Below are 23979 nucleotides of genomic sequence, written 5' to 3' on the forward strand. Positions count from 1 at the left end.
AATACACTTGTACATGGAATCAATGCTAGGAATCTCTCTATATAGCTATCCTTATCTCAACTAGCAAAACCACTTTGTCTTTCTTATTATTGCTTATGTCTTCCCTTCAACAAAATTGGAGAAGAGGGCAGAACAGGTTCTGCCTGGAAGTGAGAGGGGCTGGGAGGAGAGGGAGGAGGCAGGGGGCAGGTGGGGAGAGATGGCCCAAACAGTGTATCCACATATGAATAAATGAGTAAATAAACCAAAAAAAAAAAAAACCCAAACCAAACTTACTTAAGTTAAAAAGTTAATTTAGTGGTAAAGGTTTGCAGTAGCCTTTGACATTATGGATTTGTGCTATATGATAGCATTAGGAATTTCTCTCTCTCTCTCCCTCTCCCTCTCTCTCATCTTTATCACTTCAAAGTGGTTTCTTCATGTGTGTGGGTAGGGTTTGTGTATTGGTTGAGTTTGGGGCATAGATTCAGAACTACATGGTCCCTGAAAGCCTTGCTATCTCCCTTCATCCCAGAATCCTTATCTCTGAAATAAGACTGACTTTCCATTGGCCGGGCTTTAGACATGCCTATTCTGGACTCTAAGCATTACATCCAGGAAGCAGAATTCTCTAATTGGCCAGACTAGATATTGTGCCACTCCTGTGCCCCGTGATTGACAGAAATAATGTATTTCTAAAGACAGAAAATTTCCAAAACGATGGAATGTGAACCAGGAAGAAAACAAACTCAGACTGATAGAGTGGATTATCAAAATTCACTTAAGTACCCTGTTTTATTTTAATTCCACTGGGATGTTTTGAGCTATGAGTTATGTTAAAAAAGAATAATGTGTTTTTAGACTGTTGTAATTTGATCAAAACCCATTTTAGCTTCCTGTCTTCCATTCTTACCAGAGAAATCAAACCAGCCCTTTTTAAAGATGCAGCTGATATCATCTCTGTATAAAGTCCCACAAATGAAACTTTCCAAAGGAAAGGTATTGCTCTCCTTGAAGCAGTATTTTAGAGCTTAGCATTTTGGCTAAGAACCAAAAAATAGTCACCTAATGCAGTTTACTGGACTCTGGTAGAGTCACAGTTTATATGTCTAATGGCCTCCAATTTTTTCATATCTGCCTACTGTTTTATTTGGAAAACATCCTTTAAACTCTAGGAAAATACTGTTATACACTGGCTCAAAACTGGCAACCCATAGGCTTGTTTGGCTTCCAAAGTTTTGACTTGTTTAAAAAAAAAGACAAGAAAATATTGCACCTCTGGCCCTGTGTGGCTTCATGAAGTAAAGACCTGAGGCATCTCAATTCTACTTCACCTAGTCATTCAACTCCCAGTGTTCTCACATTGGACTATTCTGTTTATATTACCTGTCTGGCCTCTGCCAGCTCATGACCCTTAATATTTACCACTGCCAGCATAACATAGGAAGCTCTCGGTGACCCTATCAACTTGTAAGGGCAGGTCGTGCTTCTTGAGGGCTAACTTAAAAATTAGGCAAATGAACTGAATTGTCCTGACATTTCTTGCAAGCATGACTATGGTTTATCATTTATTGGATACAGAGCAAAATTCACTGTAATGAAATGGGATTCCCAATGACAGGAAGATGCAAATTCAGTTTTTGACAATCAGAATCAGGTGTGTAGGGAGGGAAGACGTCATCGTAGATACTGAAGTATCCTGGAGAATAGAACAGTTTGGTTGTCATTCTGGTTCTCCCCGGGATGAGCTGATGGTGAAACAGAAGTCACAGGACAAGAGGCTTGGAAGACAAGTTAAGGCATTTTGTCCCTATGGTTCAGTTCATTCCAGTGTAATAAACATGGGTTGTGCATCTTTGACACTCCAGATATTTTGCCAGGTGTGGGAATACAGAGATGATTAAGTCACAATGACCTTCTGACCAGCCTGAGAGATAGACTACCACAAGCAATGTGCTTGTGAAAAACCTGGTTTTCATTGCTCATTTGGAGTCCCTACATAAATTTGAAGTAATAGATTTGGAGTCTGTACCATGAATGAGGAGTTTGCTTCCATCTTCCTCAGATAAGAGCAAGGACAGAAAATTGACACATTGGTGTCAAACCAAAACATACAAGTTAAGAAACACATATGTAATTCTCTGCCTCTGTATAAACAGTAGGTCCAAAATGACTGGAAAGATTTCAATTAACTAATAATAGTTATGACTGTCCTGTGAAAAGATCAGCATCGAAGGACAATTTCATCCAAGTTTACCTAAGAATGGACAGAGTGTGAACCTTTTCACCAAATGTTAGACTCCTGTACATTGTGGGAAGCACTTGGAACTGTAGGTCCCCTTAGAAGAGAGTGTCTATGCTAAGAGACAGCAGACCATTTTTGGTTCACAGACAAATTTTCTTTGCTCTACAGTGTTTCATTTTTAAAATTTCGTTGCTGTCAGTCAAAAATTGGGAGTTTTGCATGTAAGTATCACTAAAAAATTAGAAGCTCTGGTCATGCTAAGCCCACACTTCTGCAGGACAGTAACAGGCTGGAGCTGAATGATAGAGACTTCCTTCAGACACAGAGCATATACGTCCTCTTTGCCATGCTCCCCACTGAGCCCACTTGCCTCCTTTTATTTACTTGCCTGGCCATTAAAGTTACCTGAATTTGCAACATCTGCCTTAAAATAACGAAGAGAACAATAAACATTTGTGAAATGGTCTCCATAAACTTGCAAGTTGTAAAAACTGAAAGTAAAGATTTGAGAAGGGCTTAATTAAATTTGCTGTTGATGGGGATTCAGATTGGATTGTGACATTTATGGTCGCTTCACGACTTTACTGTTTACCTGGTAAATTTTTTTTTTAATGAGCTTTCAGTTTCATTATGCTGTAAATTTGCCTCCAGGGGACCTCAGTCTCATGATTGCAACTCCCAGTCAGAAGGTGACTATTTATTAGTGCCCACCTATGTTGTGCATAGAGAATTAGAGCAGAACCTGCTACCACCCAGCTTTGTTCCCAATTTTTTACTTTCTTTTATTTAGTTAAGATGATAACTTATTATTAAAATTGAAAGATTAATAAACATTGTTCTTGAAGCCCACACTTTAAAAAGCTACATCTAATCACTGATATCCTTTCTCACTATTAGCATTGTCATAACTCTTTCCAATCTAAAGTTACACCATCTTGTGTCTGCTTTCCCAAAGTTCACTTTTTGTTTTTGTCAAGGATTTCTGCCTAAGGATCATTCCTGTTGCTACTTTCTTCCAAAGTGGGACTCTGGCATAATTCCCAGTATATTACAGCCTGCTTAGTGTTTCTCTTTCTTCTGTTACATGTACATAGCTCAAGAAAGAGAAAACTGAATTTTATTAAGTAGAGCTACTATCATATTTTTTATCAAATCATGTTTTTAGGACAATTTCAGGTCACTTGCCCCAGTATTTGGTCTGGAAAATAGAGTTTTCATTGGCCTTTCATGTCTTTGTTGTGAATAAAAGTCTTCATGTGAGGACTGGGGTGTGGATGAAGTCTCATGCCTAGCAAGCATGAGACCCTGAGTTCAATCCCAATATCAACAAAACAAAATTTTAAATAAAACTCCTCACATATGAAGCAACCAGACTCTCTTAAATTACACGAGTGGATTGCCACCCTGAGGGGAGTGGAAAAAAGCAGCCTGTAATTCCTCAATCAATTTGCAAACAGTATTTAATGAACTGATAGCCCCATGTAAATTTTCCTAGTACCACTTAAAATCTTCCACCAGCAGCTCACTACAGAGTATTTCACAGGCTATTCCAAAAATATACTCCGTATCCAAGATATTTTCAACAGTAATGAGCATGATTTTAGGCAAATTGAGACAATTTTCAGATATGGGTAATTGAGGAGAGTAAGAGAAATTTCAGTTACACCCCCTACCTTGGATAGAAAAATCATACTTTCCCCAAAATTTCCCATGGAACCAAGGACTGCAACAAAAGATGAGGCATGTGAATCCATGATTGAACCCTCATTGGGAATTCTCAAATTGTTTTAAGATTTGGTATAAAATTTGTTAGTGGTAATTGTTGTTTTAGAACTTCTCTGTGACCTGCAGTTCCATCTTCACTCACTTAACGTATCTCCAGCTTGATCGTATCTTCAGCCTAAATGAAAGATAACTGCCATTTTCCCCTGAGTGATGATGTCATCTTGGCCCAAACTGAAAATAGGATTGACTGTCTTTCACTGGAAATGCATGTTTTTGTTTTTTGTTTCAAATGTGTTTCAACTCATGGAAGGGAAGGCCTTGTCCTGGAAGAAGCCCAAGGGGAATGAAGAGTATCTCTAGAAAGAGTATCCCAACAAAAAAGGGCAGTGCGCAGGGTGACTGGGAGCAGAGCAGTCACATGCCATTGGTGTGTGCCAAGCATCTCCTGGCATCCATGGTAGTGAATAGAGGATGACTTCTGTTTCTACCTTTCAATCAGCAAATTTTTTTGGATAATCTGCTGTGGTCCAGGCAGTGTGTCATCACTAGCAACAGAAAGATTAATGAGGTATTCCTGACTTCAGCTTACCCCAGTATATGTAGAAACATAGACCTCTAAACAGTATGGCAGATGTTTGTGAGAATGGGTTTGGGGTTATGCTCCTCAGACCACAGTCAGTATCAGACCCACCCACATGGGAAGAAGGACCCCATTAAATCAGAGTCAAGGTGGACTGTAGGAAAACAGGTTTTCTGAGGCACAGCTGACAATAGAGATTTTGTTCCAAGAGTCTCTGGGCAATGATTCTCTTTTCTTCCTTAGATTAAGTTGTGTCATTGCTGAGAATGAATTTTGCTTGAAAATGAGGAGATCCCAGTATTTGTAAATATCTTAAAATCAGGCACTTAGATTAATAGTGTGACTCCTGCAGTAGTGATATGACCATCCCCCTGCAAAAAGTAAATAAATAAAACCTTGTAGGGCAGCAAAGATTGGGCTGGTTTTTCAAATCTGGTAACACCTTATCCACACAGACTGGGTCACCAGTACTAGCTAGCAACCCTGTTGGGGAACAAGGGAGAAGGGAAGACCATGGCAAAATGTGCTATTTCTGCTCTTATCATCTATGGCCCACACTGGCAGTAAGTTTCTGTACCCTAGACTGATTAACTAGTAATTAAATCCAGTCGTGTGTGTGTGTGTGTGTGTGTGTGTGTGTGTGTGTGTGTGTGTGTAGTCCCTTTCTGCGAAGTTTAACACATCTAAAATGATACAGTGCTATAATTGGAATACACACAAGGTCAGTGATAGCAAGGAAGAAGTAGCTAAGTGGAGAGGGGAAGGAAAGATGTGGATCACTTTCACAGATAGAGTAACAAGTTCTCAAAGATGAACAGGCCTGCATGCAAAGCAAGTGCAAGGCACCATGCCATTAAATAGCAGTGTGTCTTATTACATGAATTATGTTCTCCCTAAATTTATATATTGAAGTGCTATCCCCAGTGGCTCAGAATGTGACTGTACTTAAAGACCTTTACAAAGCTTATCAAATTAAGGTGAAGTCATTTACGTAGGCCCTAATCCAGTGTGTCCTTATCTGTGTCTGCCTTGAATATAGACACAGATAGAGAGAAGACAATGTCAAGAAACACAGAAGGTAGCCATTTAGAAGCCAGGGAGAAAGGCCTAGTACAAATCCTTCCCTCACAAGCACTTAGAAGGAACCAACCCAGCAGGATCACACCTTGATCTTCGACATCTATCCTCTGGAACTGTGAGGCAGTAAACCTCTGTTGGTCAGTGTGCGTGGGGAATGAGATCACCAAAATGACTTTCTTATTCTCCCCAAAGACTGTAATGTGCTAGGGATAAAAAAACAAAAGAGCCAGTCTACAAAAAGACTGCAGAAATCACCTTTTCCCCATGATTTGTGCTCATCCACAGCTCAGAGTTCAGGCTTCCTGGCCAACTCCTCCATGAAGCATATTCCTTGGAATTTTTATGAATTCCTTGTCAAAATCTTTGGCCTTTCCTTCTACCAAAGCCAATGGTGTTTTCCTGCTGCTGATAGAAGTCATTGCAAGCATCATGTTAGCTGTTTCTCATTTGCCTTATTGTATCCCCCTGTGTCTTATTAATGTGACTTGGGTATGTCAAAAGCTGGTGTTATTCCTCACGGAGATCATCCCAAGGGATGATTACAGAGTCCCAACCACAGTGCCTGGTGGCTTCTGTCACATGTTTATTCAACCTGGCAATTCCAAATTTAACTGTGACAGCACTGCTTTTAAGTTGGAACAAAGAAGAACAACATTGTTGATTTTGATTTTTATGTGTGTCTTCTATTTGTGTGCATTTGATAACACAGCTGCCTCTGATTACACTACCCATAAGAACATGGTTCTAGTGAAATAGACCATCTCTGTTGTAAGCTCAAGGGAACATCCTTTAATTGCCAAATTTCAACAAGTTAACAGGTTATTTTAAAACAAACTATAAAATATAGGTTTTAATGATTATCTGTGATTTTTGTTTCATTTTGTTGGTTTATTTATTCTATTTTGGGGCTGGGGAACTACGTTTTGTCATTGATTTCATGATTGATAGGTTTTAATTAAAACCTATCAAAGCATTCGATTACAAACCTTACATAATTTTATTCATATAGTTCACCCCACCAACATCTTAAGAACATTGTATGTTTTTCAACCTTCTATAGTTTTTGAAGCTCTGCTATACTTTACATAGTGACTTCTAGTAACTTCTTCCCTTGAGCCATTTCCCAAAAAAGATGAACCCTCGTAGCTTAAAAGTTTTTCAAAGTCTTATCATGTTTATTGCCAGTATTAATTCTCAGATCCAGCACTTACCATCTCTACTCATTGTCTCTGGACTCCACTGAGGTCTCCTGACTCACCTTCTGCTTTCTGTCTCTTTTCCTTTTATTGTTCATCAGCTCAATAGAATGTCATTCTGAACTGTCATTCCCAGTTGTTATACATGTCAGTGGCTCCCTACTCATTCTCAATTAGGGGCTTCATTAGCATGTCATCTCCATGTGCTATACCTTCCTTCTACTCATACAAAGCTACTTTTTATAGCCCCAAGGAGCCAGGGTGTCTTGACTCCTTCTTCTGCCTGGAACCCCATCTCTCCAGTGAATGCCTACTCATCCTTCCATGCATGACTCAGAACTTTCCTTCTCACTGACTCCTCAAACCACAGGGTTTACTCTCTCACTAGTACTTCCATATGTACTGGTAAACATCAAGAGTTTAACTGAATAACGAAGTAATACTGTTCATTTAATAATATTTCAGTTATTATATATAGGTACATGTAAAAGGTTTTCAGTTTTCTAATGTGAACATAAAACACTTGGAGTCATAAAATAGTCATATATCTACCTTCAATATTTAATAATTTAATTGTATATAAATATTTAAAATCATATAGAAAATAATGTTTTAATTTAGAAATGTGATTTCTTTCTCATTCTTACAATTTTATGGAGGCTCCCCAGGACACACATATCACATGTCCTGATGCTGTGTTTGTCATAACCAGAGCCACATTTTGAGTCATCAGGCACACTCTTGCCAGAGTACACCATCTTTGCATTTATTTGTTTAAGACACAATGCTTTTGACAGTACTGGGTTCAAACTCAGGGCCTTATACTTGCTAGGCAGGTGCTCTGTAACTTGAGCCATACCCCAATCCAAGATACAGTACTTCTAAAACTTGTGCATAATGCCATCATTGGAAATTTTGCTATAAGAACCCATTTGACTAACAGGATAGTGAGTCACTTTGACTGTAAATGCACAATCATGACCTGCTTGAAGTAACTGTTTATAATGTGACTTAAACTGATCTTAATATGCTTTTTTACAATGTCTGTCCTTTGCATTGTGCATAGTCCCAGGAATAAGTGTCTATTAAGTTTTTTTACTTCTTTTTTTTTTTTAGCACACCTACCATGTGATCTTTTTTTAAGCATTCAAACTAGTATTAATGGCTGTTGTTTCTTTCCCAAACAATATGATGCTGGCTACATTATAAAATAGTATATCAGTAAAGAGTTACGGTGTCCTAAACTCTTTACCTTGTGTAGGAAAAGGAAAAACTATCAGTTTACATCAGACTTTGGTAAGCAAAGGTGGGTTATGACCTAAAGGTAAATAAATAAAAAGCTCCTATGGGATAAGTAAAATTAAAAGCTCCTAGAAAACTACAGAGAATAGAATCTTTGTGGGCATGAGATAGGAAAATAATTCTTAAACAAGACAAAAAAGTACTAATCTTAAAGAAAATAATTGATAAATTGATTATACTGAAAGTAAAAGCTATTCACTGAACAATAATGAAAGAGTGAAAAGCCACAGTGGGAAAAGAATTTATAAGGTGTAACTAACAAAAGACTCTTACCTATACCTACAAATCAATAAGAAACAGACTCATAACCCAGTAAAAAATTGAATGAGAAATTTCAACAAAGCATTTCCAAGGGAGGAGATCCACATTACCTTCAACATATGGTAATGTTTTCAATCTCATGCACCAGGGAAATGCACCCAATGAGACACCACTGTGCAGCCAGCACAATATTGAGTTAAACTGAGAAGACTGACAATACCAAATGTTGATGAGTATGTAGAACAACAGGAATTCTCGTATTTGCTGGTGGGAATATGAATAATAACAATATTTTGGAAAACAGTCTAGCATACCTATGAATAGCAATTTTATTCATGTATGTGTGGCCCAACAAAACCGTGTTCATAGCACTGTAATTCATAGTAACCCAAAACTAAAAGTAAGTCATCTATCAATAGTGAAAGGAATGAATTATGGTGTATTCTTATGGTGAGAACTTAGCTATACTCACAAGAAATGAATGGCTTTCATCAAGATCAAGCAAAAGAAATAAGATAAAAACTATACATGCTGTGGGATTCCATTTATGTAGAGTACAAAAAAGGACAAAACTAATATATGATGTTAAAAACCAGGCTAGCAGGTACCACTGGAGAGGAAGGAGGAGTGCATGGAGAGGAGGGTTTGCTCGTAAGGCACTGTGTGTTGATCTGAGAGGTGTTCACATAGGTGATTCATTCACTTGGTGATCATTCATCAGGCCGTTCACTTAGGGTCTGTGTAGTTTTCTGTATGTAGTTTTACTTCAATTAAAAAGGTTATTTAAAACAAAACAAATTGAGAGTCCCTATGAGGACCCAAATATAAATACATACAAGGCCTCCTCAGGATAATTTTGAAGGACTTCTCCCCTTGTATTGGTGTATGGGTTATTGTTGAGCTGTTTCTCCTCTAACAGGCCCTGAGTGACTTTGGGGGTAGGGTCCATGTTCTCATCTCTGCCTGACAGAGTGGACCCTCACTGAGTGTGTGGGGGGGAATCATGAAATAATGTACTCTCATGAGAAATGTATTTCTGTTCCCAGGTCAAGAAAACCACCGAAGCCACCCTGCAGACGATACAAGACATGGTGACCATCGAGGATTATGATGTATCTGAGTGCTTCCAGCACAGCCGCTCTACAGAGTCTGTGAAGTCTACTGTCTCTGAAACGTACCTGAGTAAACCCAGCATTGCCAAGAGAAGAGCCAACCAGCAAGAAACTGAGCAGTTCTACTTCATGGTGCGCCCATTCGTTTTCCCTAAGTCACTCTTGACAGAGCCCAGATTCAGGGTTCCCTGGTGATGCTTCTATATATAGTTGCATCAGAATCACCTGGGAGTCTTGTTTAAAATATGGACTCCTGCAGAGGGTTATGGGGAATGGGGAGAGGTGGTACAAACAATGTATACACATATAACTAAATATAAAAATGATAAAAGGAGAGAAAAAATAAAATAAAATATGGACTCCTGTCTACCCTCTTGTCCTAATTCAATCAGTCTAGGTAGAGTTTAGGAGCCAGGAGTTAGGACTGCTCTAAAACGGGACTTTTAAACTTTAAGTTAGGTACATGTCACCAGAAGAGCTTGTTCAAATTCAGGCTCCATTTCAGTAGGTCTGGGGAGGAAGAGGTCTGAGAGTCTATGATGACTGACACCGTGGACTACAGACCACACTTGGAGTAGTAAATTTTAGGATCTAGAAGATAAACCGAGCTGGGCTTAAGATCTCCTATGAGAAGTTCTTTAAAATTGGACAGTTTTTAAAAATTAAAAATTGATCTTGCCTTTTGCAGAAACTCAGAGAGTATTTGGAAGGCAGTAATCTTATCACAAAACTTCAAGCCAAACATGACTTGCTGCAGAGGACTCTTGGAGAAGGTCAGTTGTTTGGAATAGCTGGGTTGTATGTTGTGTCATGAATATATTCCAGGAAGAGTGTGAATCATGCCCTTGTGATTTAAGCAGCAGCAACGCTCTGTGTTTAGATTTGGGTTTATCTGTGTCTGTGGTAATCAAGTTCTCTCTGGACCTCATTCCTTTTAAGTTTGGTGGAAAACCTGAGGAAGAATAGCCTAGGGAGGTGCTGTCTCTAAGGAGGAGCCAGTCACCTACTGACCTCCAGTCACTTCTTCCTTCCCTTCTTGGACTTCTGCACCTTCCAGCCCCACCTGTTTGTTTGAATGAGCTGGTATTTGTTATTCCTTCTATTGCCTTTGGGACTCTAGAAACCAGTTAAACCAGCTTGGGTGATTTTTTTTTTTTTCTTTCATTAGGCATTGTTGGTAGTTGAGAAATAATCGAATAGAATAAATAGATTGCTATGCCAAATAACAAAAACAATAGCCAGAGCTAATGCTAATAAGACTTTCTCTGTGCCAGGCATTGTTCTGATCTCTGTTCTTAACTGGACAATATTAATTTCCTCATTTTTACAAATAAGAAAACTGAGGGAAGAATGGACTCTAGGCAAAGAGGAGTGCGTAGATATCACTGTTAATCTGTCTTCATAAAATTTTAAAAGAAAAAATAACCCAGTACTACAAAAAAACGCCAAAAAGAAAACAAATATTTGCAAGCAGAGTCACTGTCTTAAGTGCCTTAGAGTATGCAACTTTAGTTATCTTTTATTCACACTAGGGAATAAAAAAAAAAAGGGAAAGAGAATGTAGGAGAGGGTGGGAAATGAGAGGTGTGAGTGACTAAGGTGACACAAAGGAAATTTCCTCTCTTTAACCTAAACTCTTGCCCACTAAGTTTCTGGAACCTTCCTTGCCTGTAAAACAATGTTTCCATCACCTTATCTCATGATTTCCTCCAAAGAATCCATCATTCCTCACGGATGACCAGCAGGAGAAAGGTTATCATGACCTAAGTCTCCAAGGTCTGACATGTCAGACCTCAAGATAAAAAGGCCAGTTTCACCTAAGGGGAAGTAAGTTGTTTTTTTGTTTTTTTGGTTTTTTTTACTACTAAACAGTATCTTAAAAATAAAATAACCAACCCCAGTACTGCCTTAAAAAACCAAAATTAAAATAACCACCAGGCACTGGTAGCTCACGTCTGTAATCCTAGTACTTGGGGGACTGAGATTGGGAGGATCACGGTTCAAGGCCAACCCAAGGAAAAAGTTAGCATGAAACCATCTCAACTAATAAGCTAGGTGTGGTGATGTGTGCCTGCCACCCCAGATACTTGGGAAGCATAAATAGGATGATCAAGGTACAGGCCAGTCCAGAAAAAAACACAAGACCTGATTCAAAAATAAATAAATAAAGCAAAAAGGGCTTGGAGGCATGTCTGCAATGGTAGTATACCTGTCTAACAAGTGCGAAGCCCTGACTTCAAAGCTTAATATCACTAAAACTAAAAAATAATTTTAAAAAAGAAGTGGGTGTATTCTTTCTTGGCACAGCATCTAGAAAAGTGTTAATGTGGCTTGCATCCATGCTGTGAAATTTTATGGTGCTCGTTCAACATGAAGTCTCTTACGTCTCCTAGAGTGACAGCCCAATGGTTAATTTTATCCTACATGTCATACTTGGATCAGGATGTATTTTGGCCACCTTGCTGAGTCCATATGCCAGATTATGTGTTTAGTGGCCGTACTGTGTTTAGATTATATTATACCTTGTGATCTCTAAGGCCAGGATTTCTTTATCTTGGAATTTCTTTCAATGGACTTCAGTGTCCCAGCAACACAGCTGTGTTCAGGTTGCCAAAACCTGCACTGGACTCAGTTTAAGTCTCAGAAGGAACTGAATATTTTTTAGAGACACCAGCTCCTGCCTTCTAATTGGAGACGTCTCTGCTCCCCAGCTCTCCTGCAGGCTTGGCAGCTTACCACTTGCTGGTCACGCCTGGATTTGACACTCAGAGAAAAGCTGAGCACGGGACATGTGCCCCAGCTTTTAGTTCAACCATTGTGGTCGAACTGCTGGCTTTCTGTGCAGGCCCCATTTCTGTTCTTAGGCCTGCACCAGAGGAAACTAGGACAGTTCATGGCACCTGTCCCATGGTGAATCCTTAGGAAGAATCCAAGTCCTGCTTTGGTTAAATAAGGTTGGTAGTACAGAAGTAAATGGTATGTTTGAGGACCCTCTTGACTGTAGATAGAAATTGCCTCTGCAGAAACTGCTGTCATAGTAAAACAAACAGAGCCTAACTGGGGACTTAGCAGTTGATGGTACACAGCTGAGACTCTTAACTACAGCCATGTGTTTGGCCTGCCTCTCTGCTGGCTTTTGGCAGCCTACCAGTGGCCCAGTCAGTGCTTTGATTTACAGCGTTGTGAAGCGACTAGATCGAGCTCTTTAAAGAGGTGTTGTCAAAAGTCAGAATTCCAGGTCTTTGAAAGGTATTGAAATAGAAACACAATGAGCAGTGAAAACTGCACTTAACTTTTTTCTTCATCCCTCAGCAATACTCTTGTACCTTTTCTCGTTGTCGTCCATACTGGGGGTTGTGCTCAGAGCCTTACAGGTGCTCTACCACTTGAGCCATGCCTCTAACCCCCTTTCTTATGGCTTTCCTTATTTTTCAAATACGTGCTTTCTGCCCAGGACCAGCCTCAGACTGGGATCCTCCTTCCTAGGCTCCCACTTAGCTAGGACTATACAGGCATGAGCTATCAAGCCCAGCTTATTAGATGGGAGACTTGCTGACTTTTCACCCTGGCTGGCTTCGTATTCTGATCCTCTTGATCTTTGCCTCCTGAGTAGCTGGGATTAAAGTGTATACTATCAGGCTCAGTGATGTCATTTGTTTTTTGGGGGTGAGGGTGGTACTAGGGTTTGAACTGAGGGCTCCATGCACATAGGTGCTCTACCACTTGAGCCACTCTGCCAGCCCAATGTCATTTCTTTTTAAATCCAAGGTAAATTGACCACAATAAATGAGATATACATTATAAAACCAGGGCACTGAATTTTTTCTTTCTTTCTCAGTAATGAGCTTTAATGTTCACAGTGGCTTCTTTGTGTACAATATTTGGAGTTAAGAGGCTGTAAATATCTGTGCAATTTTGCTAAGCAGAAAATCTGACAGTAGGAGCTGAGCGGCCACATTACATTGTTTCTTGCCCTGGGCATAAAGATTCTGGGAAAGGAATTAAACAGGTTATCTTCACATAAATCCATCGTTATCTTTGAGTAGGAATACAAATATACTTTGAAAAGAGAAGCTGATGGTGAATAATTATATCTTTTTAGAAAAGCACCACAGAAGCTGGTATTCTTAGGAAAGAAAAAGGGCTGGAAAGTAACATCACGAGTGTTCATTGGTCGTTCAAATCCAGAGTGTATCTGTCTAGTTTGAGCTATGCATATCTTAAATATTTTTCTTGAGCTTTTTTTTGTTTTGTTTTTTGAGGTACTAGGACTTGAATGCAGGGCCTTTATCTTGAACCACTCTACCTGCCCTATTGTGAAGGGTTTTTCAAGATAGGGTTTCTCAAACTATTTGCCCAGGCTGGCTGATTTCTGCCTCCTGATTAGCTAGGATTACAGGCATGAGCCACTGGTGCCCAGCTGAGCTTTTTATCTCAAGTTGCCTCCAAACTATACTTTTGTTTTCCCTTTTACCATATAGAGATAAAATTTAGATGTGAAAAATAGTTCACCACATAATTCTCCAGTGAAATTAAGACTTAGTCAAAGGAGGTGTCTGTACCAAGAATAAGTTAATCCTGAGTCACTTTATTTTTCCAAATAGCTTGTGGAGGAGTTCTGTAGTTTTTAATAATTAAGTAGGTTTCCAAAGAAAGTGATTGAAACCTAATCCTCAGACTACTGGAAGCTTTCACATTTCTCTGGGAAGGAGAATCTTCTACACTGGTGTATTATTGATCTATTAATGATGATACTGATTAAAAAATAAAACCTCATTCATCAGTGGAGACACACTCAGGACTATTAGCTGAAAACACAGTGGATGTGATGGTGCAGTTATGCTGTGAATGATAGTTCTTGCAAAGCTTGCTGGTGGATCATTATTCAAAATGTATCTTTTATAGGTTTTTAATTTTTTATCTCATGCAATTAACCATAGATGGATGGAGCAAAGTAATTTAAGCTATTTTATGTATGATCTTTTTCTAAGTCTAGACAATAATTAGTTGGGATATTTTAACAGAGATAGCAAAATTTCCAAGTTATACATTTCATTTTTAAGGAATTATCATCAGCATCACTAGCATTGGACCACTTGAAAGTGGTCAGCCTGTGTTACTCAACATATACATATTTACTAATTTAATAATTTTCATATTTATAGACTTAGATTTTTATTAAAATCTTAATGATTTATATTTGGTTTTAGCCATATGGAAAGGACAGAAGGATAAACCAAGATTCCTACCTTTCTTCTAGGATCATTCAAAGTATTTTCCAGGAACAGACTTAGATTTGGGGGGCCGTGTGCATGCTTAGCAAGCTCCCTACCACTGAACCACACCCCCAGCCCAAGACTTACATTGTTAAAGGTGGTATAGGTGCTTGGGATCTCAGATCCGGAATTAAAACAAACCTAGACCCTTGTGCCAGGCTAGTCTGTATGAGTATCGTGACTGGGGAAAGTTGTTTTTCTATGCACTCAGTCTCTTTTGTAAAAATCAGAATAGTAATAGAAATCATAGAAACTACCTCATGAGATTATTGTGAAAGCTGTGAGTTAAAATGTTTGATATGAATGAAGTGCTGAGGCTGGGTATGGTGGCATATGCCTGTAACTCTAGCACTCTGGAGGCTCAGGCAGGAGGATAGGGAGTTCAAGATCCGTGAGGACAGCAAAACATTTTCCAGGCCAGCCAAAGCTAAGAGTGAGACCCTGTCTAAATAAATAAAGAAAGAAAGAATGAAAATGCTTAGCACGTTTTATGGTTTTTTATTTTATTTTGCTTTTTAATGAGCATACATTGATAGTATGGGGGACTTTCATTATGAAATTCCATATTTGTATACAGTGTACTTTGAACTCCATCCCCTCCTTATACTCCCACCCTCTCCTTCCTCCCCCCATTTTCAATGGGTTTGGTGCATTTCATTATGCTCTCTTCATATATATGTAAAATATAATTTGATCCTCTTCACCCCTCAATATCCTTTACTTTCCTCCCCCACTACTGTTAACCCTCCCCAAACAGTCCCCCTTTTACATTCATGTCCCATTATTGTTATCATCATTTTAGACTTACATTCTACAAATGAGTGAAAACATGCAATTTTTGGCTTTTTGAGTTTGGCTTATCTCATTCAACATGATGATCTCCAGTTCTATCCATTTTCCTGCTTTAGAACATTTGTTGCTTAATTAATGAGCATTTGTTAGAATAGTGTCTGATAAATATTAGACATTGTTGCTATTTTTATTGTTTCTAATTGATATTGTATCATACTTTTTAATGCCACAATAAAGCATGTAGCATAACAATACCATACAATACAAGCAGATAGTTTCTCTCAACCCTTTATTCATTCTACTGATTCACCCTTGGTGATCTTAGCCAGCTGCTAGGGCCCCAACACAATCTAAATGGTAGTGACTGTCAGCTCTTGTCTTCTCTCTGTGTCTTAACCCTGTCTAACCAGCTTCCTGCTGGACATTTCTATTAGAATATCCATCAGGCACCACCTGGCACACTTAGCTCATTGTCTGCCCCTCTACTTCCTAGTAGACATTTACCTCCATTCACAGATAGCTATATATTTTTTAGAGTTCCCTTTGTTTTCCTCCAAAGTAGTGGAAGGCTAGCAAAAAGGACAGACCAATAGTTAAGTGAAAGGTAGAACTGTGTAGAGGATGAGGTAATCAGGTCCTTCCCCTTTCCCTTATCCCCACTCAAGTCTGGCCAAGAACTAATTCTACCAACACTTGCAGTGGCCTGGATCTATGTGGGGAAAACCATTCTCTGATAATATCTGTTGCCCACTTTTTAATCAACAGATATCACTCAAATAGTTTATATTACTTGTTATTCAAGAGCAGATAATAAATAGAGTAAAAGGCTGTTGCAACTGGGAGTGTTCATTCACAATTTCTACAAGCTAGCTTTCTCTACAGTTGCTATGTTGGCCTTGTCCTATAAGTCTGAATCACTGCATTATTTTATGGGCTGGGCTCACCTGTTTATGCTACAACATGACCTTCCTCTGCTAGTATGTTTTTAAACTGGTTCAAGACCATATCCTCATTTTGCAAACAAACAGCAGAATGGCTCCACTCTCCCATACCTCTTCCCACTACTCCCCCTTGAATCTAAGAAAAAACAGACAGCAACCATCGACACATGCAAACTTGAAATTAGTGCAGATTGTGAGAATGCTAGAAAATTTCAGGCCTGTTATTTAAAACAAGTCAAGAGGCCCTACAAAAAGCAGCTCATGTTTTAAATGACAGAACTCTGTGAAAGAGTTTTAGCTTTTGAGTTGGTGGAATGTAAAAAAAAAAATGTCCTTGGATGTCATTATCTACAAATGTCATTTTTGATTGTAGAATACAACTTGTCTCGCAATCCTCAGATTTCATATCACAGAAAGAGTATCAGTATAGCCTATGGGAAGTTGAGTTCTCCAAACCTATTTGACCTACTTCTCCCCAACAAGTATCAATCAAGACAGAGCAAATAACTTAAACTCAAATCTTGGGTATGTTTTGTTTGTATATTGTGTTTGAACTTAAAATTATGATCAAGCAGCTATTTTTGTATGTTTCAGAAATTAAAAGAACCTTGCCTCAAACTGCCTAATGAAACATTTCTTTAATCTATATAACATATTAAATTTTATATATAGATTTTGTGAAACACTGACTTTGAATTATTTGTCTATCATACTATTCTCATTTTTTCCACCATAAATATGTATAAGTTATTATAAACTCAGCATCTTAAAATAAGGGATATATGATAGAAAAGTTTATAATCCACTGATTACATTCAATTCACTTATTTTAATCTTTTTTTTCTTTCAGGTCATAGAGCTGAGTATATGACTACAAGGTAGGAAGCTATCTTATCATAATTCACAATGTATCTCAGTTTCTTTTCACTTTAACTAGAAGCAGCCATTTAAATGCTGCAAAAACAAACATATTTTGTTAATGAACATGGAAGATAGTTTGAGCATGACAAAGCATAGCACCATGACATGCTTGGGGGTTCTTACCAGACTACATCTGCCCTCTCATATCTAAGCATTTCCCAACAAAATTATAAAGCTCGTTCATAAGCAGAGTCAGCAATAATGACCTAAGTTAAACAGGCGTGGTTTCTCTAATCCAAAACACATTAAGTTTTTAAAAATAGTCTGGCAAGACTTTTGATTTGATAATTTAGCTAACAACCAGTATGATGTACATATCTACTGTGTTAGTAAATAGAAAGTATCAGTTACTTTTGACTTATCTCATATAAAAATAATAGCTATATTAAATACTCTTAGAATTTAATTATTTACCCCTTTTGTCACTTTAAAATTTTAACTTTTAATACCTATAACCATATTGTACATTCTTTTTATTTTTCCATTACCCTTCGTGGAAGGATTTGAAGCTATTGCTGGGAAAGAAAAGCCATTTTAGAAGCAGATTCTGATTAGGGTTGGGGAAAATTTGTCATTACTTTTATTTTCCTATGACACCATTTGTATAACTGCCAAGAGTTATTCTAGTTGGCATAGCAAGACTTTGAACTTTTGCATTTGAGTTTGAGGCAAGCGACATTGAGAATATTAGTGTATCTTACAAGTTGATTTCCAAGGTTCTATAAGGGTACTGCTGAGCAATTTAATCACAAGGAAGCCCTACTCTTGGTGAACCAACTAGAAAGATACAGCTACTGACTTTTCTAAACTTACCAGAAGAATTTATGCAAAAAACTACTGAGGTTTTTCTTCACTTTTTCAGTGACAGAGGAATATTACCTCTGCCTAGTAAGGTGCAACTTATGGAACTTTTTTTGCATATAATATCTCCTTGCACTATTGATTATTTTACCTGTTGTTTCTGGATTATAGTTAATATTAGGCACTTAGCCACATTTTTTAAAAGAAGCATTCAAATATGTTAATTTGTGATTTTGAACTCTAATTGCTAAATAAACTAGTTATTCACATCAGCTTGTCTAATAATCCCTTTCATGTGGACATCCTACATAGAAAATCAAACTACCAGGAAGTTGTGTTCTGGCACAGAGCCAGAATCAGTCATAAAGTCTGAATATTGCATGTCTGGTGTTGGCTCTGTTCACCCAGTGTGAGCAGAGTGGAAAAGAACTGTTGGCACACCAGCCGGCGTAATTAACTCTCCTCTGCCATGAAAATGACTTTGGCAAACACTCAGGTAGGTCATTTTAATTCCAAGTCCCTCACAACTTTAGCTCCTTTACAGTTACTTCATGCCTTTGGTAAAAGTCTCAAAAGATATCCCCAGCCCCATCGAAGGGTAACCCTTGTCTCCCAGTCAAGCAGGGACAGTTGTCCAATGCCACTGGACATTTTGGCTCTAGCTACAAGATTTGTTTTCCCCTTGAGTTGGTAACCAAACAATTTCTGCTCCCCTTAGCTTCATCAACTACTCTAGATATCACCAAATCCAAAGCTCTGAGTGACCCTATAATGGCCACATTTTCTAGTTTCTGTATATACTGCTTTGAGCATCAAAATCTTGGGGCCTTGCGAGGCCTGGAGGGACCACCTCTGCCTGGGTTAGCCAGCTCCTAGAAATATAACCCAGTGGCCATCCTTTCAACTACCTCCTTTATCAGGCCCTCACATTCAGGGTCACTGTTCCCCCTGACTGGATACTCCAGTGCCAAGTACCAGACAATTAGAGCAGCTCCAGTGCCCCAGATACTATCAAAATGGTTCAGATTATCCACTCCTAAACCTGTTTGCCCCTCTTTTCCCCTGAGAGGCACAATAAAGGTTCTTGCCCTCCTTTTCCCTTTACTCTGTCTTCTGCCCAACCCTGAGGTTTCTGATGCCCTCCCCAAAACTTTGTGGCGAGCGGCAGAGCACACCCCCTCTTCTGGGAGGTGTGCTCACTGGCAGTCATCTCTTGGTCTGTTGACCTCACTATACCAGAATAAAAATGGAGTCTACATTAAAAAACATTTATCAAATGATTGGAAAGAGATGAAATCAAGGACATATTAACTCTTTAGTGGATAGTTGTTAATTTTTTTTTAAAAAACCTATCAAATCCCTTCTTGCAAGAATGACACAGAATTTAGTAAATATAAGATTTTAGAAATTTCAGCTGTGGCAGGACATGACATGCTACCTGGTCAGTTTCCAGATTCACTTCTAGCTACTTGTAAAGGTACCTTTTGAGCTCTTGGGCACCATGGGACTTCAGGTGCTGCTAGCTATACACCCCTTAGTCATAGTTGCCCACCTGCTGGGAGGTTCTTAGAATCTGGCTATGAACGGCTATAGCAGTAGGTTTGTTTCATGTGTGTTGATTGTTGTGATAATATCTTATGAAGCTTTTTGGGCTTTCCCATAAATTCTTGGGATTTTGATTTAAACTAGACTTGCTGAACTTGAACAAAATGAACTAAAAAGTCATTTTTTCTGAACAGTCTACAGCTTAACAAAGGGCTTTATGTAATTTCCAAGTGTGATGTGCAGTCACCTGTAAGTCTTGCAGTTAAGGAGCTTAAATTGGAACATCTGAAGACAGGTCTCGGGTCTGTCCTCCCATGAATTCCAGTAGCCCAGATATAGAAGCCAGGCCCCTTCTTCTAAAGAGAGAGCAGAAGAGGCTCCAATTACAGCACATGATGATGCAGGATTTCCCTGTCTAGTACATAGTGCACTGGATGTGTATGTCAGAAAGACTGGCTTATCCACCAACACAAACAGACAGACAGGACATGGAGAGAGTCCAGACAAACATAAATGAGTGCATTCTAATGCCCTGCAAATATTTAGGCAGCAGCATAGTTTTCTCTACAGAAATACTAATTCACATGAGACTGTGCCCTCAGTCAGAAACAGCATTGAAACCAAACCCCGTTTTTCTCACTTGTGACCCATTAAGAGTTACTTTTGCATAAAACAAAATCACATTAATATATGAGGAGTGTTGAAGAGATGTGATGTTACTGACATTGAAGAATTGCAACTAAAAATATTATATTTAATTTCTCATTCAGGGATCTATCAGAGCACTAACTTTTACCAATTGTGTCATAAGCCAAGTAAGAAGAACCCTGCTTTATAACATTTAGGCAGATAGCTCACAATTCTTTTTGATAATCCTTATCATTATTAAACAAGCTAAGAAACAAACAAATACCAGCTACAAACATATAAGAAAATGACATTCTAAATGAAGAACATGTATGTTTTGTGATGCATAAGTAAAAGTAAATCAATTGAAAGGGATGAGACTGTTTTTCCCCCTAGGCTGGGGCGGGAAAGGAACCTAGGATCTCCAGGTTTTATAATTTTGATGTGACCTATGGGTGTTTCATTTCTTGTTTGATTTCTGTCATGCTCAGTAATTATGTTCCCTTCCCTCAGGCCTCCAAATGTTCCCCCTAAGCCCCAGAAACACAGGAAGTCCAGACCCCGCTCACAGTATAATGCTAAGTTGTTTAATGGGAATTTGGAAACATTCGTCAAGGTACTGGCACCAGCCACCTGGGTGGCTGATCTCCACGCTTCTCACTATAATGGTCTCAGCCTCTCATAAAAGGAGGCAGGTCATTATGTCCGAGTCTGTCCTGGGGCTCTTTGCTTTTCTAGAAAATCAATATAATATTTCCTAAAGTCAGAGAGGAAACAGTATTTGGGTTGAGTGTCTTCAGAAGAGGAAATAAATGTGGACATTATTATGTGGGCAAAAGAAAAAGCCCTTGTATTTTTTTAAATGCCATAATTGTACAAAAAGGAGAAGAGAAACCTGATTTTTAAAAAAGCTTTGTTTTTACTTGTGCAAATGAGATGGCATAAAATGTATGTTTTTAAAATCCGTTCTTTGGGCTCTCTCCCAAGCACAAGAGTCTTGATTTCCCATGACTTGAGGAATTCATTATATTGAGTACATTGTCAGGCCCTACAGTCTGTATCTTGTATCTTTGCTGTGCTTACTCTCTGTCTTCTTTTTCATCCTGTACTTCTGATAATGCTTCTAGCCGGGGACGAAGGAATTCGCACACAAGACATCAGGTATCGTGCTAGGGGGAAGCAAGGGCACAGCCTCTGTCGCTGCTGGCATCATTTTCAAGTCATGCTCATGCTCGGCTCTCATTAGATTTTTTAAGGTCTTTAAAAGAAAAGTGTTTGCAATTGGAAAGAGACTGGCTTATAAAAAGACCTTACTTAGAAAAGAACTACAGGAATCAAACACTAATTTAAGAGAAATGGTTTTCTCTAGTAAAAGTAGAAAGATTGAACTCTAAGTTTTTACATGATATGTTTGGCAAATGTATGAAATTTGAGTTAGGAGCCTTTATAATGGAAGAGTCATTGTTAAATACCAAATAAACATTTAATACTGTATTATGGATCCTAATAGAAATTATACAAAAAAAGAAATGGGCTTTCTTTCTTCTTCATAGCTAGCATTTAATACATGGATTACAGTGTTTTCAAAAACTAAATTTGCATGAGAAACCACATTTGTGATAACCTCCATTGATTGGTACATTATAGAATCTTGCTTTCTTTAAAGACAGATCTATTCATTGAATGTACATACTAATGATTAAAAAGTCAGCATGTGTGTGCCATGTACGTAGACAGCTATGCATGCATAGGGAGAGATTAAAAACCTCAAGCAGCCTTAAAAATGAGACCGTGACCCTGAAATTAAGTGAAAAGCAACAGAACAACCTAAATGGCAATCACAAACCCATTGTCTTGAACCTTAAACCCAGAAGAGCCTTATTGGCTCTAATTTAATATAAAATTATTGTCAAATTTGATTATCTACTTTCTCAGCCTCTGGCTTATAAACGGGCCCAAATTAGACGGAGAGAGGGGAACACTAAAATGAAAGCAGTGAGGTGTGCAGCTGATGGCTTGGCAGAAAAAGAGACATAGGGAAACTCAAAGAGGCAGATGGATGGTTATGTTATATTGGCTATCATGGTACAAGAATGGCTGCTTAAGGTGAAGTGCATATTATATTTTTAAAATATTTTTCTTTAAGAACAGTTAAAGGAAACCACATTGAGGTGCTAAAAAAGAACTACAGCAGTTTTCATAGAAAACTCACTTGCACATGCTGTTTACCATCCAGGTGGCATATTGAGACATCTCTGTTACCAGCAGTAACACAGAGAGGGTGCAGAGGTCTCTCTCTATCTCCTTCTGCACTTCTGAGAAGTGCTTTTAAAATCTTCCCAATCTCACTGTGAGACTATAAGAGCACAACCATTTTCATATAGAAACTGAGATACAAAGAGATTTGTTAGAATGCTAGCTGGAGGGCAGCCCATTGTTTCACTCCTTGTAAAATATTTTCTGTCCAGGCATCTGGCATCCATGAAATTAAATTAAAACATACACACACTCATTACTTTGGGGCTATAAAATTCATTATATCTGAATGAAATACCAATCACAGCTAAAAGATTAACATTCACCTGAACGAATGTAAAGACAAAAATATTTTTAAGTAATATAAAAACAAGACTTTTATTTAGAATTTTCTTGGTGCAAACATTTTTCTTTTAATAATCTTTCATTCTTTGTTTATGTTTTAATGCTAAGTCCAGCAGAGGTATAAACTAATATTCTCTTTCATCACTTACATTTAAATATTTGTTGCTCTTTTAGATTACAGTGTTACATGAATTGTTCATATGAAAGTTAATTTGACTAAAACATGCTGTGTCTTAAAGAAAAGTCCCTATATGTATTCAGCAAATTTTGGTGTAATTACATCACTGTTTGCAAGCCAACTAGTCTACACTAAAATGTGTTTTTATTCTTATGGCTCTTCTTTAAGGAATTAATAAAACTTAATGCTCCTAAATTAACTGACTAGAGAAACAATACAGGTTTCAGAAGAAATTGAACTATCAGCTGGCTTATACACTGATTATATAGTCTTAACTTTAAAAGGATTCCTTAAGAAGTATGTTATCTGCTCTAGAAATAGTCTAGAGCTTAAATTGCTGAGCTCACATAGTCCCGATCTTTCCCACTCTGCTTAATTGGAAAGGTTAGTGGATTCTGAATCTTCTAATATATTAAGACAACCAAGTTCTTCTTGTGTTTCAGAATAAAATTCTGCAAAAATGTATACCTGATGTGAGCTAATCATTTTTGAATCCCTTTAGAGATCTAATTCCTGAAAGATCAGAGTCTTACAAGCACATGAAAGACAATTCCATACCCAGAAACTTTCTTTAACTCCCTGGAGTGCATGGCATTGAAACATATTTAACTGTGGCCTCAGCAGCTCCTTCATCTCCTGTTTCATCCTATGCATGTTTTAAAGCATTTCCAGAACTTACATTTATTCAGTAGAGGGCAGTTACTATTTTACAAGATATGGGGAGAGGAAACCCACCCCTCCAAAAAAAATCTTCCTAAGAAACAAGATCTAATGGGATGTACATTTGTGTGATTTTTTTTCTTAATCCTTAAAATTT

At 38.2% G+C, this 23979-nt stretch overlaps 1 protein-coding gene across 3 annotated transcripts in view; it reads left to right on the forward strand.

The window, feature by feature from the left end:
• The window catches only part of Srgap1 (SLIT-ROBO Rho GTPase activating protein 1), a 270652-nt gene that overhangs the window by 203579 nt on the left and 43094 nt on the right, over positions 1 to 23979 (forward strand). For 2 of the 3 annotated variants that reach the window (XM_074083816.1, XM_074083818.1), the window contains exons 9-12: positions 9415 to 9612; positions 10169 to 10253; positions 17340 to 17367; positions 20897 to 20999. In XM_074083816.1, the coding sequence (XP_073939917.1) occupies positions 9415 to 9612; positions 10169 to 10253; positions 17340 to 17367; positions 20897 to 20999 (414 nt within the window). Of the gene's footprint in view, positions 1 to 9414; positions 9613 to 10168; positions 10254 to 17339; positions 17368 to 20896; positions 21000 to 21510; positions 21545 to 23979 lie in introns of all 3 variants that reach the window. The other variant, XM_074083817.1, reaches the window with a different exon arrangement.

The sequence above is a fragment of the Castor canadensis genome, chromosome 8 (genome assembly GCF_047511655.1).
Source record: "Castor canadensis chromosome 8, mCasCan1.hap1v2, whole genome shotgun sequence".
NCBI lineage: Eukaryota > Metazoa > Chordata > Mammalia > Rodentia > Castoridae > Castor > Castor canadensis.